This window comes from Euwallacea fornicatus, chromosome 10 (genome assembly GCF_040115645.1).
Source record: "Euwallacea fornicatus isolate EFF26 chromosome 10, ASM4011564v1, whole genome shotgun sequence".
Taxonomy (NCBI): Eukaryota; Metazoa; Arthropoda; class Insecta; order Coleoptera; family Curculionidae; genus Euwallacea; species Euwallacea fornicatus.
In genome coordinates this window covers 3116660-3134748 of record NC_089550.1, presented here as the reverse complement: position 1 = coordinate 3134748, position 18089 = coordinate 3116660, and the positions used below count along the sequence as shown (strand labels likewise).

At 37.9% G+C, this 18089-nt stretch overlaps 1 protein-coding gene across 3 annotated transcripts in view; it reads left to right on the top strand.

Moving 5' to 3' along the window:
* The window catches only part of side-VIII (sidestep VIII), a 142617-nt gene that overhangs the window by 76675 nt on the left and 47853 nt on the right, over positions 1-18089 (top strand). For all 3 annotated transcript variants that reach the window (XM_066286857.1, XM_066286856.1, XM_066286855.1), the window contains exons 4-5: positions 2662-2778; positions 4047-4298. In XM_066286857.1, the coding sequence (XP_066142954.1) occupies positions 2662-2778; positions 4047-4298 (369 nt within the window). The remainder of the gene's footprint in view (positions 1-2661; positions 2779-4046; positions 4299-18089) is intronic.

Below are 18089 nucleotides of genomic sequence, written 5' to 3'. Positions count from 1 at the left end.
TGAGGAATCCAGTGGCGTACTTTGCTGTCAGAGCTTTTACAAATTTTCAATTATGAGATAAATGATGTTTTTCTTGAATCTTGGCGGCACAACCCGTCGTGGGTACGTCACCGATTTTCTCAAAATATCTTAAAAGCTTGCCTGTTCTTTCTTCCCTGTTCTCTGTTATTTCTCTGAGGAAAAGAGGAACAATTAAATAGACTCCGGAAATAATTTAATGAGTTTCATTGTAAAAACTAAAGCATTCTTGCCGTAATGAGTACTCCCATTACGACAAAAACCATATATTGCTTGCTTGCTTCGAACGACAGAAATTTATTGAACTTTGTATTTATTTACTTTAAATCAACTAATTAAACCGGAACTTCAAAAGGCCACAAATAGCTTTATGTGTCGTTCGAACTAGGTGATTTTTAATTAAATGAACATGAGCCATATGAGCTGAATCTCAGCGGTTCCAATCGCTGTGCATAGGTATTACTGGTAATTAAATAATTGTTTAAAATTGGGATGTGCAGCGATAGTCCTGAGAGGGTTTGTAATAAAATCCCTCATTGCACTTAAATCGCGAGTTTTGTTTCAATAGCCTGAATTCAGCCTCGGATGTCGCTGTAGCCCCGAACTCCAATTTATTATAATTAGTATTAATTTAAGGGTAATTAGTATTCTGGAAATTACTTCGGAAAATTGGTAATTACTCGCGGAGCGGACTTTAGATTTTTGTAATTAATGAATCCAACCAACGCGAACGTTTTAAGAGGTAAATTTACCCTGTTTATTTTCCCTTAAACTGGTTAATGTTTTGTAAATATCTCGTCGGAAAAATTTAGATTCATTTTTGGGCCGCGCGCAAAGCATAAATCCCTATCAACGAACCACAGGCGGCACGTTTTAAATTCATAATCAGAAACTTTCGGTGTCAAAAGCGCTTTTTATCTCCGGAAACGACGCTGTACTGGCGGTATAAAATGTTTTAAATCCTCCCGGACACGACAAATGCATAAATTAAGGATTACTCGGTGAAAAATGGGACAAATGCTAACGTACTTTCAACTCACGTCCACTAAATTTAAATTAGTCCCGCCGCTGGAATTGTTTTAGCGAACCCTTTCAGACCACTTAGTGGAGGTTTGGACTGTTGGACTACAATGTTACCGACAAGAGAGGCGTATGTATTGATCAAATATGTTTGATTTATAGTACCAAAAACATGTACAACATATGCTCAGATATTTTTTCGATTTTGCCCCTCGCTCACTATAAAGTGTTCCTGAAAGTGTCCTAATATTGACTTCAACGTCCGCCCACAAACGCTTTGTCAAAGGTTCGAGATATTTTCTTTTACCTCAAGTTACTAACAGAAAAACTGAGTTGGAATTTTGAAATTATGAAGGATAGAGCTGGGCGGTACACGACAACTGACAGACTCCATTCAACGATGCCTGAACTGAAAATTTCGAGGCTTTAATTTGTTTCTTCTTTGGGGGACCATTTTCCGAAAACCTGAACTGTCTCTTTGCCTTTTGTGAAAGTTTTAGCTCAACCGGAACTTAAAGTAAAAAAAAATATAGCAATATCTCAATTTAACGTTTGAACGAAATATTCCGATATTCGAGCAACTATCGAGGCAAACCAGCAACCGGCAGCTTTTTTATCTCCTGCACTGATTCTGCCAAACACGGCATGATTCATTAATTGAATATTTGAGGCGATGAAGGCCAGGAGTTTTAAAACAAATTCGATTTCAGATGTCTGCTCATGTACGCGATAAATCCATCGGTATGTGAACATAAATTATACTCAAGAAACTAAATTTACACTTACGAACTATGTCAATAAATCCATTATATGTGGCTAATAAATCCAGGGTTCGAGGCCTTAAAACTCGAGATTTGCGGTCAGGTCGTAAATTCAGGATCAATTACCGTAGATTGCCTTTAAGTTAGCTAAAGCAAGAAAATGAAATTCACCTGATATCGCCCCAACTAATTCTCGCATACCATCTTAAGAGATTTCCGAGCTCCTGACCTCGGAACGTTAATCTTCCCAAATACCTTTCTTATTATCTCCGACGAGAGGCACATGCTCACTTTTTCGTGCGTCTAGGGAAACAAAGGGGTAATTTAATAACAGGAAACTTTCCAGTTACTTCTTGTGTATCCCGGAGGCAGCTTTCAAATGCCAATATTGGCTTTATAGAAAGAGCAAAAGCCAGAGGTAATTAATACCCTTATACCAGTTCCAATAAGCTCATTAGGGCGGAATTAAGGCTTATAGTGGTTTTAGGCTCAGTTTTATTGATAGTTACGTGCTCGGACAGTTTTATTCGCCGCAGTTAAACCAATTTTGCGAGGATAACCTTGTTAATAGCCGCAATGCAGTGAACTATGGCAGGGCGTAAGCACGAAATTGCTCACGTGTGCTTACAGTGAAATGTTAATATTTGAGTTTCTCTTGGTTGGGCACTTTAGATTAAAAGCGAATAGGCTGATCGACCGATTCCGAAATTTACGAAACCATTAAGTTTCATCCTAATCCCAATCATTTATTTGAATTTAAACCCTGAAAGTTTAGGCAATTCTTCATGGTCAGGAATTAAGACTTAGTTTACATGCTGGTGCAGTAATACACCAGTTTTTATCTGTTCTTTTCTCTTTCCAGTACCGACGGAAAAGCTGAAAATAATCGAAGGTCCAAGCGACAATCACATAAAGGACTATAAATTGGGGCCGTTCAACGAAGGCAACTCGGTCAACATCACTTGCGAGGCAACAGGAGGTAAGCAAACAGTCCGATGCATAATCCAATTATTTTTATATACATATATATACATATGCATATACATATACACATGTATACACATACATCTATATATGTATACCCGTCGGGTTGTTTTGCATGGGAAAAAACAGAAAACCATCCATCTTCAAACGGTTTCGCGTCTGCTAAGTCAGCACATCCTTATGAAAATCATCCCCGCAGTTTCCGTCCGGAGGTGGACCGGAAAATCAATCATTCCCATCCCGGGGTTAATTAACATTTAATTAACCCAGTTAAGACCTTGACGGATCGAATTTTAGGGTCCAGCTTTTACCTGAAGCTCATCTTGATTTACTGGCGTTTTAGGTAAAAGGATACTTGTTAATTCGATGATGAAAAAGATTTTTTTTTTATTCATGAGATAAAGTACATATATTTGGAATTTATAGATTTTGCCTAAAATAAACTTAATGTGTAACTGTACTAAATATAACGAATTTGCGCAAAAAAAAACCGGAATGTTTCAAACATTTTCTACATTTTTGTAGAATCTCACTTTGTCACTGAACTGTGCATATGTTAAACCCTAATTAAGTCTCTTGAGGTGGTTAGTTTCACAAGGGCGTACTAGAAGGATCAGAACTGTACCACAAGAGTGAAAAACAAAACAAAAATTCAATTTTAAGCCTTTCTTTCTTCGTTTCGCTAGAATCTTGCTTTGTCAACAATAGTTAGCAACAATCAGCGTTGTACTGAGAGGAAAAATATTTCTTGACATATGGCGACTGCATTATTTCTATCTGGAAATAATTAACAATTTAGCTGGCTCCAGCTGTCGAGTGTCAGCGGAACTTAAGCTCCATCTGTCGGGATGCTCTGCTAACTAGTACTGTCACAACGACATTTCTGAAAATTCGTAAGCACCCTTTTAACCCTTTGACTGCGTTTTATTTGCTGATTTCGTGCAGAATTGGTTACTTAATGTTATGGTAAATATAATTGCGAGTTATATGATAAATGTACATATATTTCAATAACTAGGAATGCCCCCAAACGTCCTTAAATCGTGAGGAAACCTCCTTTGGATTGATTCGAAAGTTGAAAACACCTCGAAAATATTCGAAAATCAAAGATAAAAATTTGTTTTCGAAGGATTTCTGTAATTTTGAAATAGTTTTCTTTTTTCTCTCTTGTTTCATAGAGCTCTAATTGACTCTCAGTTCAAGCGTGAAATTGAGATGAAAGAAATTCTTGTATTGTTCATAATTAATTCCCTCGGTTTTCAGGTAGGCCCTTGCCTCGCGTAACTTGGTGGTTAGAAAACGCACTTCTCGACGATTCCATGGAATCCATCAGCACCGATTTCGAAAATTTGGACGATGATGAAATGAATGATGGTCATAATGTGGCGAAAGTGCGTAATATATTACATGTGGACAAAGTAGACAGAAGGACGTTGAATTCAGTGTACACGTGCCAGGCAACTAACAGCAGATGGGTGCAGCCCATATCCAGCACGATTACTTTGGATGTAAATCGTAAGTAATCTGAATTTATACGATCTGGGAATTGTGTACAAAAGCGCCATAATTATCGAGTGTATCGATCCGGCCTCAAAATCCCCGAGTACATTGTGTCAAATAATGTATAAATTGGTGATTTATTTAAGCCACGAGGCATACAGTTTGGCATATTGTGCATTATGGTAATAATCCTCGATTCGCCATTAATTCGGTATTCATTAAATTTATTAATATCTGTTTACAACAAATTCAGTTTCCCCTGATTATTGTGTTGCATGTTTAATGATAAAGCGGTTTTGTTTTCCACGATCTGTGTTTGTTGTTCCGCATTCCAGGCAAACAATTGTTTGCGATAATAAGGACAAAAATATCCCATTGGACAAGGAGTTGTAATATTGCTTGATCTCTTTCTATACCACCAGCACATAATTATAATCCTAGGATTTATAGCGGATATAAACCGAATTTATACGACTTAATTTATTTTCGCAATAGATGTCGTTAGATATGTCGAAAAAGCGCGGAAATATAGTGCAAATAAACAAAAACGAGTTTCTCGAAAGCCCTAGAGATTTTAATCAAGAGCTTTGATTTAGACCCGGGTAGCATGCGGACCGCCGATTATCTAAATTAAGGTAATACATGAAAAGCTCCATTGCGTTTGACAGGTTATTCATTTCTATGGGGTCCTGCAGGGCTGGAATCTCTGATAAAGCCTCAGTGTAGAAAGGTTTTGTATTATACGACATTAGGTGCTAGAGTTGACGCTCCTCTTACCTCTTCAGACAGTTAATTTGAAAGAACCTTGTTTGTTACTTATACGAAAATGAGGCTTTATTCGGAACGCTTGAGTCCTGCTAGTATAAACTCATTCATCTCATACAGGTACCTCTCAGGTAATTCATACCCTAAAAAGCACTGGCGGCAGAAAAAATTTTCCAGATATTTGACCCTTTCAAATTCAAAGCTAAACACTTGGGTTTCAGGCAGAAGTTCGTACCAGAGCGGCCCTTTGCAACATTTTCATTCTTCTGAATATCAAAGCACAAATATATGGAATTTTGTTTGATAAACACATAAAGTTTACTTTTTTCCCGACATTGTTTCCCGAATTTCTGTCTCACTTTCGTACATGACTTTCTACAAATTCCTTTGCCTTTTCTACTTATCGTTTCAGAGATTTAATGCGCAAAAATCTCGCTGCCGGGGATTACAAAAAATTTGAACTCAAAAATTTGGAGAACAGAGAAACCACTTTCCAGCCTCTGAGAAACTCAATTCCCATAACTCTTAGACAAAAACTTAGAGAGCTTTGCAGGAAAGCACTCGCTAAAGTTGCTTACGAGAAAAAAGTTGAATTCCTCTCTGGAGGAAATTAGATCACAACCTTTTCTTGTTGGTGTCCCCGTTGATGTTGAAGTTACTGATGCAGTTGTTGATGCTGTTCATTGTGTCCATATTGTCAAATTTGGCTTGTTGGAGCTGTTGCTGAAGATATAGTTAGTGGGGGCAGTGTTACTCTCCAAGGTGCTGTTGGTTTTGCTCGTGGCAGTACTATCGATGTGCGAATCAATGGTGGCACTAGAGTCACTAATGGGAGTCACGTTGTCGTTAATTTTATCGGTTCTAAATATTGCTTTGAAATATTAAGAAATAGTTCCCCAGATGCACATATATATTGGAAACGTTCACGTCCTGAGTTCGTCCCTGTTCCCCTGAGGTGAAAAACAATGGAAAAAGAACTTCTCAACAGCGATATCCCGCCTTCTTCCAGTTCGTCGATGAAGCCTGCAAATGACAAATCTCAGACATTCCAATAATTGTACGGCATTTTTCATTGTTTCTCTCCAGTATATTGTTAAAATCTCGCCGGTGCGATTTAATAGCACGAAATTAATTTCTCTCGAACTCTCGGCAGGATGGAAAATACCTTCTTTTGAATCGTTTGCATTATTTTCCTCCTGGCTTATTTACAGTTTCGCCTTAATTAAGATGTCACTGAATGGCTCTTTGGACGGAATACGGTTGCTAATAACGACTGGTTTACTGTGGAATTTTTTGTTAGAAATTTGATGAATTTGTTTGAAAAGTAATTGCTTTAACGACTGGCTTTGCCAATCACAGCAATACAATAGCATCGCATGACGTGTGATTTGTCGGTGTTTTACGTCACCATGTATGCGTAACCTGAAATTTCATCGTTCGCACAATGATTTAAAACATCGATATTTCCCATTTTTTCTGCACACCGAACTAACCGGCAGTTGAATATTCGTCAATAGGAATTGGCGGAATTTTATTGGTCGAAATCACGTGCGACAGCTGGATTTTTTCAAAAATCGACTTGAACCAATGATAAGCCGAGCATTTTTTCCACGTATGCACACATCCATGTAGAAATCCGTTTCATCAAATTTCGATTTTAGCCTTATCGGCCTCCGGGTATTTTGTTTTCTTCCCAGAAATACACAATTCATTAGGTCGGTTTCAATTTGTAACCATTTATATCCTCCGGCACGTGCGTGACTCTGGGAAATAAGCCAAATTTGCGGAAAGTCTGGCCGAGATATGGGACTGAAATATGCCCCTGTTTAAGCCCCTGTGCTCGCCCCTACACATGCAATTACCCGCAAAAACTCACCACTTTGTGTCGTTCAAGGCAAAACTGGACATGCCACCGCTTGTAGCTCGATAAGAGAAACGTGAGTCTGAGGGGGCCCCAGAAACACGCTCTTGTATCTTTATTATGGAGAAATGCGTCTTTGTGTGAGGCAACACACGCGAGAAGAGCTTTCATGCAAAGGCCGAAGGTTTACAAAGGTGCCTCTTGGGGACGAATTGATATGTCTGACCTCCGTCAGGGACTTGTCAGAAATAAGGAAACGACGGTATAAAAATGGCATTGACAAATAACGAAATGGGCCCCATTGCCTAAAGTGCCTTAGTGGCGGTTTCCGCTGTTCCTTTTCTTGGAAGTCGAGGTTGCCATGGTCAATTACAGGGCGTTAAATTGCAAATGTAAAGTAATAGCTAAGGGCTTTGCAGGACAAACGAAATGGGGTGTACATATTGGGCACATTCGGGGAACAGCGACGCAGGGTTTGTATTTTGTTGTGGCGCTGATTTAAAGCGACAAGGCGTATTGCTAGAAAGAGGTATCGGGGAAGTCTCGATTTTCGAAAAAACATGAAAAAATTGGTGATTTCGGAAATATTCCAAAAAATTGATAATTTCGAAAAAAATCTACGAAGACACATATTCTGAAAAGGCGCAAAAAATCGGATACTGGACGGAAGCTGGATTCTTGTCAGATCGACTTATGAGACAAAAAATAGCCAGTCACTTCAAGGGTCAAGTACTGCAGTATTGAATTGATGCAAAATCCGTGAATGCGCCATATTTCCATGATTTTTCAACTGCTGTTACGCGATCACTTTTTGGATGAAAATAAGGTCACACAAGAAAATCCGGGAAAGTGTTATATCACCATATTTAAGTTCACTCCATTATCGGTGTTAAAATTTAGATAAGCTTGTTTTACAACCTTAAAGCTAGGATTATAGGCATTTGGACAAGGAATTCAATAGCTTTTCGATAAGAATTGGCAAAACCACACTCGATAAACTGGCCTCAAATTCGGTAAATCTAGATTTTATTTGCGGGAGCATTCGTTGATTAATTTTTGTGGCAAATGGACTGTTTTCTGATAAAATGAAAATCGATTTTTTAGAGAATTAAATTTAACTTTTTACAAAGACTCTCGCTTTTATACCCATTTCGTTCCTGATCTGCAATTAAAATCGGTCGCGGCGGACAATAACATTTAATTTTTATCCAAACTAGACGAGGATAACGTTAAATCTATTGTTTCGCAAGCGTCATTGTTGTTCTGACGTATTGTCAGCATCGTAGGCTGTTTAGGTTCTGTGTCCTCTCCACTAAATACGGCGTGACTCATACATGATGAACTACTCTATAAATCGTGTTTGTTTAAAGATGACAAATCGTACTTTGTCCAACCACTTGATCTGCATTTTTATCTCAGTTTCTGTTTTCGGATCTCATTATATCTCTTAAACACTGATGATTGCACAAAACGAGGACATTGATAAATAAAATGATTCTCGCTGCAAATACAATACTTTCAGTACAAGAATACCAATAATTTGTAAACTAATGAGATTCATTCCTTTGTCGCGACCTCCATTTTCTGGTTTCTTTGTCGTGCTGATGTGATTGAATCAAATAAAAGTAATGACTTGGTGCGAATCTTATCCTTAAACACGGATGTTCTACATCAGTTAAAACTATATATCTCAGGAATAGCTGGAGAGTTGCCAGTGCAGATCTCGCAGTCGTAGTTTCCAAGAGCAAATATTCAGTTCCCATCAGTTCTTCGCGGTTGAAGATTCATATTTTTCGGGTCATAGAATTTCTTTATACAAGGTGTCTTTAAACATAATGCCATAAATTCTACTACATTCTAGGTTCCAATATATGATAAAAACTTCATATAAACATATATCGAAAGGCGCTTCGTTTTCGATGTATTAGGTGCGAAAGGTCGGTTCCTGAGGATGGTTTTTATTAATAGTTTCGAAACGATTCGCGATTAATTAATGAAATATCGTGCTTTATTATAACATTTTGTTTCCTTTTGAGCCTTAGCGAAGAAATTTGCACATTTTTTCAGTGGCGGGTAATACATTAGGGCGACGCTCAAAAAGTACCTAAACTTTTTTGAACTTAACTTTATTGAGAATTTTATTAGAAAAATGTTAAACTTGAAAATTTTTACAAAAAAAAAGTGCATTTGTTAAAAGTCGGGACCGGTGGATACCATGTTTTATTAAATTATATCTACATAAAAATAATTTTAAATGAAATAAATGTATATAAATTATTTACTAAATAAATATCAGATTTAAAATTCAGTTGGACTTGAAATGAAACAAAAAAATATTTTTGACATTTCTGGATATGACAGTATCTATTAATGAAGTCTGGTGGTTTTTTGTTGTCACTGGAACAGTGTTTAATTACAATTATTGTTAAACAAAATGACTAAAACAGGATTTTACATCTGATGCTTATTTAATAAAACACGGCAACCACGGACTGCTTAAATCTCAATTTTGTCGAAAAATCTGGGAGATTTCGATTCTTAACAAGGGGGCAAGTAATAAACAGATCTTAGAAAGTTAATTACAAAAAAGTTAAGGTACTTTTCATTTCCACCCCCCGCATTACCCGCACCCGGAAAAATGTGGCAATTCCTTTATAGAGACTCACAAAGAGCAGAAAAAGTTATAATAAAGTATAAAATTTCAGTAATTTCTCTCGAAACGCTTCGAAAACATAAATAAAAAACCAGCGTCTGGGTCCAACCTTTTACATCGTGTACATTAAAAACGAAGCGACTTTCGACAAATGTTTGTATGAAGTTTCCGTTGTATCTTGGAACCTACAATACGTGGTTGAATTTTTGGCACAATGTTCAACGACACCTTGTATAGCTCCATGTAAGGACTGAGTCACGTGTCCAATGGGCGGTTTCCTTCTTCACACGTAGTCAAATTTCCTGGAATGGTTAGTGTCGTTCCAGTTCTTCTGAGCCTTTGCAAATTGCTCATGGATCCAAATATGAATTTTACTCGCAACGAGCAGTAACAGATCGAGGAGTTTACACGGAATTTCATCTATTAATTCCATGGAACACATTTAAGTGGAACTCATAATTTTGTTACAAAAATTACAAAAGTTCCTAAATCGTCTGCCCTCCGGAGTCTCACAAAGGTGGGTGGCTCCTCAATAAATCAATCAAGTTCCATTTGGCATGTCACCTTCCAATTTCTAGTTTGAATTACAGCTGATAGGTTACATTCCTCTCACTAATTAAAGTTTAAACAGTTACTCGTGTGACTGGATAAATTACAGTTTCATGATGGTACCTCTCCTGCATTGTTTCCGTATGATTGTCACGAAATTGTCGCCTCGCATGAATACACAAACGCGTTTGCGTGCACGCCACATCGCCCGTAAACTTAACTAGTCTCAGTATCATGAGTTACGTTGAAAGCGACCAAATTGATATTTAATTAAGAAACAACAGACGAATGTTCTTAAAAAGTGATAAATCAATGACGATGTTACAGTGATTCAGGTCCGCGGTTTGACTTTTGCCTACCCAAACTAATTTCCGTCTGCAGGACAAGTGGTAATTTAGTCCGTTTCATTTATCTTTCTCTTTGTTTGGACGTTTGAATTTAACGGGGACCAACGTTCAGAAATTATGGCCTGGTCTTTCCTTAAATCCCGGTCCGAGCGAAATGGCCCTTCCGAACATAAAGCAATACAGTTTATGCAAACTGAAATGTGTACTGTCTGGTGGGCACGAAATGGCTCGCATGCTGCAGCTGAACCTGAGTTACAAAGGCCTTTAAATATTTCGAAATTGGGAGTTTCAAGTGAGTCTCCTGCTTTTAGAACTGAACACCGTTACTTCCCCCCCCCCCCCTCCCTCTTCACCACCACTAAAAAATATCATCTATGTATCTAGAAAGAGGATAGAATTTTAGTCCCCGTAAGACCGATTTGGAAAGAAAAAAAGTGGGAAACTGGGTTTACGTCAAGCCAGTTGGGTGATTTGTTACTTTTGAGCAAGGGTAGCTGAATAATTCCACGTTTTTCGCGTTTATTAAAACCGTTTCTGAATAATCATGAACTATTCAGGAACTGTTTAATATGAATTTCTCCCGGTGGTTTGAATGTGTTAAAGCCAACTGTTGATTCCGACAGGATGGCGCACCCGCATATAATTCAAGAGTTCTGCAGGAATATCTATCACATAGATTTCCTGGAAGATACACAGACACCCACTCGAAACATCCTTGTCCTGTCCGGCCTCCAGACATAACCCCTTTGGATTTTTTTCCATGGGACTGTGCGCAACATCTCTTCAATTTGAGCAAGTCTGTATCTATTACGGTTTACGAAACGCCGGGGCTGGACATCTTTAGTTTGGACACACTGTAATCTTCTTAAAGACGTTTCCATCTAACAGTATCAGGCCTAATCGCAACGCGTTGGCTTCCTCATTTTCTTCACGGCCGGTGTCTATATGAGGCGGCGCCGTGCAATCCTGCAAGCTTATAGCCATTTTTCAAGCTGCATATAAATACCGGACTCGTTGGAAATAACTCCCTAAAAATAAAAGAAGCTCTTTGTCGCGATATGTCCTCTTCCTCCCAATCATGCCAATACTGTTGTGACGTATCTCAAGTGGAGAGAGAAATCTGCGGCAATAAAAGCGAATAAGCTTCTAAGCCCCGACAAAGCTGGTAAAGCAAATTCAATATTTCCTTTGCCATTTTTGTCCCTTAAGTTCGCTCGACTATTAGCGGTTAAGGTCGGCCCTTAAAATCTGTCGGACATTGTTTCGGATCCTCTTTCATGTCAAAACTTAAAACACATAAGCCTCTTACGTTCTCCTGAAGGTTACCTATGTATTAAACATCCCCTAGCACATCCGGACAAGCTGGTTCGGCTTTTATATTAAAATATAAAGGAAAGTTTGACGAGGAACCAATGAGGCCGCAGCTTTCTTCATCGCGCACCTAATTTCCTTAATACGTACCAGGCCGAAGGGGATGAGCGCCGCCAGAGAGGAAACTCTTTCGCCTGAAACTTTAATCTTTAAAGAGCATTTTCATTTGTTGCCAAGAAATTTAATATAAATGCTGCGCTAAAGGGGCCGTGACAAAGGTCCTCTACTCTTTTAGTCTGCAAATTAAATTATATTTAACACGTGAATCCTGCATAAAGTTTTCGAACGGTAAATAGCGTTTGCTGGGTTAGCTTTAAATACTTTCGGACGGGATTATCCGATAACGATAAGTTGTCGAGAAACTTCTTATATTAAATTCGAAATGCCTTATTAAAACTTCCCGTAAGTGCTTGTAGGGGAATCTAGGCAACTTTTAATCTACTCAGTGATATTAGGTGCGAATGATTTAAGCTGGCGCTAAAAATAAAGGGCCGCTTGATAAATAGGCATTAAATTTGACGTTAAAAGTAAAACTTTTCTCCCCGAAACCATCGTAAATCTTAAACATCCGAACCATAATGACTGTTTTGCTCTATAATTAACACCGCCAACTCCTTTGACACTTGGGTTATTTATTACCCCCCTTTGCATGCTCTGCATCACTCCTTTCGCAAATTACCTTTTTTAGCAACTCATTTAATCTTCGGCATCATTCCGAGATTATGTATCTATAAATAATATCCGGCTATGAGGATTTTAATAGCCTCAATAAATCTAACTAATTTGTTTTGGGTTCATTCGTGGATTTCGGAATACATTTGGTTCGGTAAATGTGTTTCTTCGCAGGTGGTCTCATCAGTTCCCAATTAGTTGGGAGATATTGAGATACTACATATATGGGCGTATGTCTTTCGTAAAATCTGTTTTAGATATTGAGATATTGTGACGCTATAATGTTAGGGATTTTCGTTATTTTAAAAGCAGCTCAGAAGCCTCTCGTGTGAACTAAACTGAACTAAGAACTTCCCCGCAATTCCTCGCCCCTTAACTGCGCCCCTGAAAATGTTCCTCGTAATTTAACGGAAAATTCCACATCGAGTCCGAGTGAAGCGAAATTAAAAGATATTGCAAATTCTTAATTTCGGGTCACTTCGAGCTTCAACCGAATTTCAAAAATTCGCACGGACCTATTGCATTTTGAGCGTTGGCATCCCGGAAGCCTGCTGAACAATAGCTTCAAAAAATGCTTCAAATTAATCATCTCGATAAGCTCTACGAGTTCCCACAAACTCGAGCTGTAATATTTCTTTTAGTTTCGAAAACACTGCACCACCACTCTCACTGTATCTCCTTCATTTTTTAAGTTTGAAATTTAGTTCACCTGGACGGACATTCGCAAATTTCATTGCATGATTCGTTGCATTATTTAGCCGTAAATAATTAAAAATTTTATCCCGCACACCACCGACAACCTCTTCCCAAAGCAACTTCCCATAAAATTTAGATTAAAATAAATTAATTCCACCGTTGACCTGGTTCCGCCCTGGAAATGGGCAAATCAGGATCCTGCCAGGCGTAAGTAAACCAATTACCGCCCCTTACACGTTTAAATTTCGGTTACAGCATTTTTCCAATCCGGATTTGGATCCAGTCCAGTCTAGACCATTTTAATCTCTTCCTGTAATCCTCTTCCGTAAAAATACCCGACTGGCCCCTAATTAGAACTTACCGGTCCCTAGTCTTGAGTGACGTTAAAAATACGTCAACAGGTCCCCTTGGAGGAAACTCGGGTCGTGCCTAAACCGCATTAGCTAAGTGACTTAACATGACAATTCAACTAATTAAAGAGAGACAATGCGTTTTAAATGTAAATCAAGCCATTATGGCTTGTCAACGGGTTTGAAACGGGTAAGGGCATAAAAGTCATTTTCGGGGAGTTATGGAACGTTTTCGGGATATTGGTCAGTTTCACGTCTCGGTTGCGTCACGGTTACCATTGGAATCGTGACATTTCCGTTGGTCGTAAAAGGCAAAGCCCTTACACATTTTGGTATTATGCAAAAAGCTAATTATTTTTGCAACGTTTTTGCATGCATGCCGGCTTTGCGGCCGAAATGCCGCTTTTTTTTTCTCTACGTAATAAAGTGAACAAAATAAACGGTGAGGGACATGAGAATAAGGCCGTAAGTCATAAAATCTTGCTCGGCTTTTAAAAAGTTGCAGTCGTGAAAAAGTTCACATGTGCGTATTTACTATCCCTGGGGCAGTTTAGCATCCGGCGAAACCGATTTAATTGGCGATTTGATGGTTTAATGGGTATTTATAGTGTTTTATGAGCCTGGTTGTTATTGAAAAAGATGTCTGTGCCTTTATTATACGTATAATCTTCGAGATTATTCGAGGTCGAGAGGGCCTATGGGGCCCCTTGATAAGTTAATTCAGCGTGAGCAATGGAACATTCATGATAGCAACTGAAAGTTTCGTGAAAATTACTTCAACGTCTTCGGCATAAATATCTGTACATTTCACGTGTCCGTTAAACAACACTTGATAATGAAACAATTACTATGAAACGTGATAGAATGTGTATTCTACCACGCTCCATTAGTAATAAACACGAAATACACCCGAACCGCCGTAAATATATGTCTCCCTCCGGCTTACGCCTACCAAAGTTTCCGCATGTACAACGGATGCGAGAACATTTAGTAGGCCTTAAACACTAAGTTTTAGTTTCAGTTCGCATTTTCGACGTGGCGAAACGATTACGTGGCACCAATCGTCTAACTTTAAAATCTTATAGATTTGTAGTTTAGTTATTTAGTGATTTAAATCGAAATCGGTTAGAAATTCTATTTAAAATGAGTTATTTATAAATAACTCGGTCCTAAAAGGATGCCAGAGAACAAGAAAACTCTTAGAAAGCCCTAAGAAATCAAGAGAAGTTTATTTAATTGTGGCTTGTTCATAAATTGCAATTTAACGTAAAATTTCTATGTATACGTATAGCGTGTAGAAATTATGGATGTTTAGCTCTGGAAAATTTATAGTATTGTACTGTTATATAATGAACATCATCCCCTCAGGAGAGTTACGCCACTCGCCTCTCCATTATGGACGGTAGTTTTCATGATGGGACACGAAATTTGTTTCAGAGTTTTTCCAATCTGATTGTCAGTTTCCTGGCTTAACTAATTATGGGAAAAATCGTTTTGACCCAAAAAGCTGGCTTTTGTGGCAGCTAGAATAGAGCGAAACACTGATTATACAAATGTTACATTCCTTTTTTCGTACTTTTATTGAATGCAAAAATTGAACCAATCTATCAAATGTGCGAATAAATATGAATATACATCAACGTAACATTATGAAGTCCAACTCTAAGAGGGGATCAATTAAGCATCACAATTTTTCAAACCACTGAAATGGAAATTTAAGCTCCTCCGCGTTTTTGGAATGGTTTGGTACGTTGGATTGCAAGAACCTGCACGAGGTTAGCAAATATGTACCACAAACTGAAATTCCATATGTTTTACCCACCAAACAAATTGCTAAACATCAAAGCAACTATTTTAAATGGTCCTACAAACCAAAATATGTAACTATTGATCATTGCAAAACAGACAAAATCAAACGATTTTAATTACAACTGAGGTTTATGGTTGATTTTGATCATAAAACATCAGAAAATTGCCATTAAAAGTATAGAAATAAAAATGATATATATTTTAATTGGCGTGTATAATGCTTATATGCAGGTCTGTAGTGCTCTCTGCTTCAAGATTTATCCGTCCTAAAAAGCAAGTATGTAGATAATGTAGAGTAAATCAAATTGATCCTGTTTTGTAGCGGATTCTCATTATTTTTAAGCAGGATTTACGGCCGCTTCCACACGAAAAAAGGTATTTTCCACGTGAGCAATTTTCCTTATCGAGTTCTCATTTGGTAGGAAATCTCATACTATTTCTGATGGTGAATTGACTCATTTGTTACGAAGCGACGTCTCCAATTTTTGAATATTTTGATAAAATTCTGGTCCGGAGTCCACGCGAATCACTCAATTTCCACACAAACGAGTTTTCGCAGTTTGGCTTCATTGAAGTAACAATTTCACGCAATTCTGACGGTGAAAGGTATCAGTTGTAAGGAAGTTACCTTTAGGATTACTGTTTATGCCATTAAACGGCCGAGGGTGTCTTCAGATTTGGTGCCACTGATATTTTTTTAAAACTACGTAAAGGCAGACATTTTTTGACCTCGAACGAATCATAACCAGAAACTTATCAGTGGAATACTACAAGTGCAGGAACCTTGTCAAGAATTTGTCATCAAGTTTTTTATTTTTAGTTTAGGAGCCTTAAAACAGTGTATTTAGTTCTTACACCACAGAGAGAAAATTGTGTAACTCCGTAATTGGTTGCCGCAATTATCCCAATTCATTTTCAATCACACTGTAATTAAATATCAATTTGCGCCGCACTGTTGGAGAGTTTTCCATGCTAGAGAACCTTTTTATATAGAACTCTCTTTTGGCGTGTTCTTTATAGGTTTAATGGGCTTTGGACATCGCAATAATTTTGCGCCTCCTTGACTCGGAAATGGCAAAAATTAAAATGAATAATTTCCAAAAAAGGCTATCATTAAATTGGTAGGAAATGTGAACAACCTTAACGAATTAACCTATAACCAAGCTTGAAGACGGGGGAGCCCGAGTTCCCCTTTTTAATTTCGGCCCATTTAAAGTTTTAACAGCAGTCTCGTTTGATGTTTAAACTTGCCCAGTTTTTTGTCACAGAAGGTTAATTCTGGCGAATACAAGGTGTTCATCGCCGCTAATAATGACAAAGGCCCGACTGAACTTTGTCGAGGTCATCATAAACTTTTCTAATAAAGGATTATGTTTAACTTAAGCTGTGCCCTTTTTGGGTCGTTTTCTTTGCAGATTAGCATCCCTGAGTAATCAAGTTCTGTCTGGTTTTAAAATTACTTTTTCATTTTAAAAATAGTGTCTTGTGATGGCCGTAACGAAGCAGTAAACTTTATTAAAGGAATTGGTATTGCCGCAAAATTGGGGCCGATTCAGAAATTCATTGCTCGCATACCAAACGAATCCCAAATTACATGTTCGAAACTGCATTTTACATTTTAATCAGTCCGCAATATTGTTTTAGAGGCCAGTAATTCAACGTTGTTCCAATTTGCCCTTCGGGTCGTACATTGAAATAATGTAAGTAACGACTGCAGGGGAAGTTTAGCCAGTAACTCTGACAGCAGCCACGAAATAACTGAGACCGATTAGTTTCATTAGATTTTCCGAGTTCAGACTTTGTTAAAAGCAAGTCGGTGCTTGTCAGCTTTCAGACAAGTGTATTATGACTCATCCCAAAAAAGAAAAACAACCTTTATCGATTTATCTGCACGCAGAGAGTATTAGGGTGATGAAGGGCCGGAGTTTTTGAATAATGCAAATTTCGCAAAGTAGGTCTCAAAACTAATATCGAAGGCCTGTACCGAAGCCAATTTAGTCACGTCATTACGTTTCACAATAAAGTGCCGGAATTTTTGCAACATATCGCTTTAAACTTCCAATATCGAAGCAGTATCGTCGAAAATTGGCTTGGCAGTGTTATTACAGGCGGAGGTGTCGCGTTATGTTAATAATGTTCTGTTTGTTTTCAATGTAGTTATGATAACAAGACCAATATTGGAAAAGTTGTTGCAATATACCATTTCGAGTAGCAAATTGTAATACGAACCCTGAGACTGCCTTTTAGGGGATGAATTCCACGTAAAAAGGTAAGACGAGATTAAACGAGAGTTCGCGCTTTGAAAGCCGTTTTAAGAGAGGCAGTTTTGAACTTGAAACCGCTCTTCGTGGTTTAGGTTACATAAAAATGCACTTAAGCCGTTGGACTCTTTTAATCAACTGACGTATAAAGCGTAAAGTCTGCTTGGCGACTAATCAGCCCTTAGTGCAATGTCAGGTCGGCTTATCATCATTTTATTACATTATTTTGTAATAACTCCATAAAAATGGTGATAAAAGTCAAATGCAGATCTTACAAACTTGGACTTTTGAAAAAGAAAAAAGTTTTGGAAAATGAAATTTTTATATTGCAAAATTAAACCTACTTGGCTGGGTAGTTTATCGCCGGCTGAATACATGGATTGGCGTCTAAAACTATGTTTATAAATCATAACCAGTTTGGAGTACTTTAAAGCAACTACTCGAAAGTGTGCTATCCAAAAATGTGTATCAA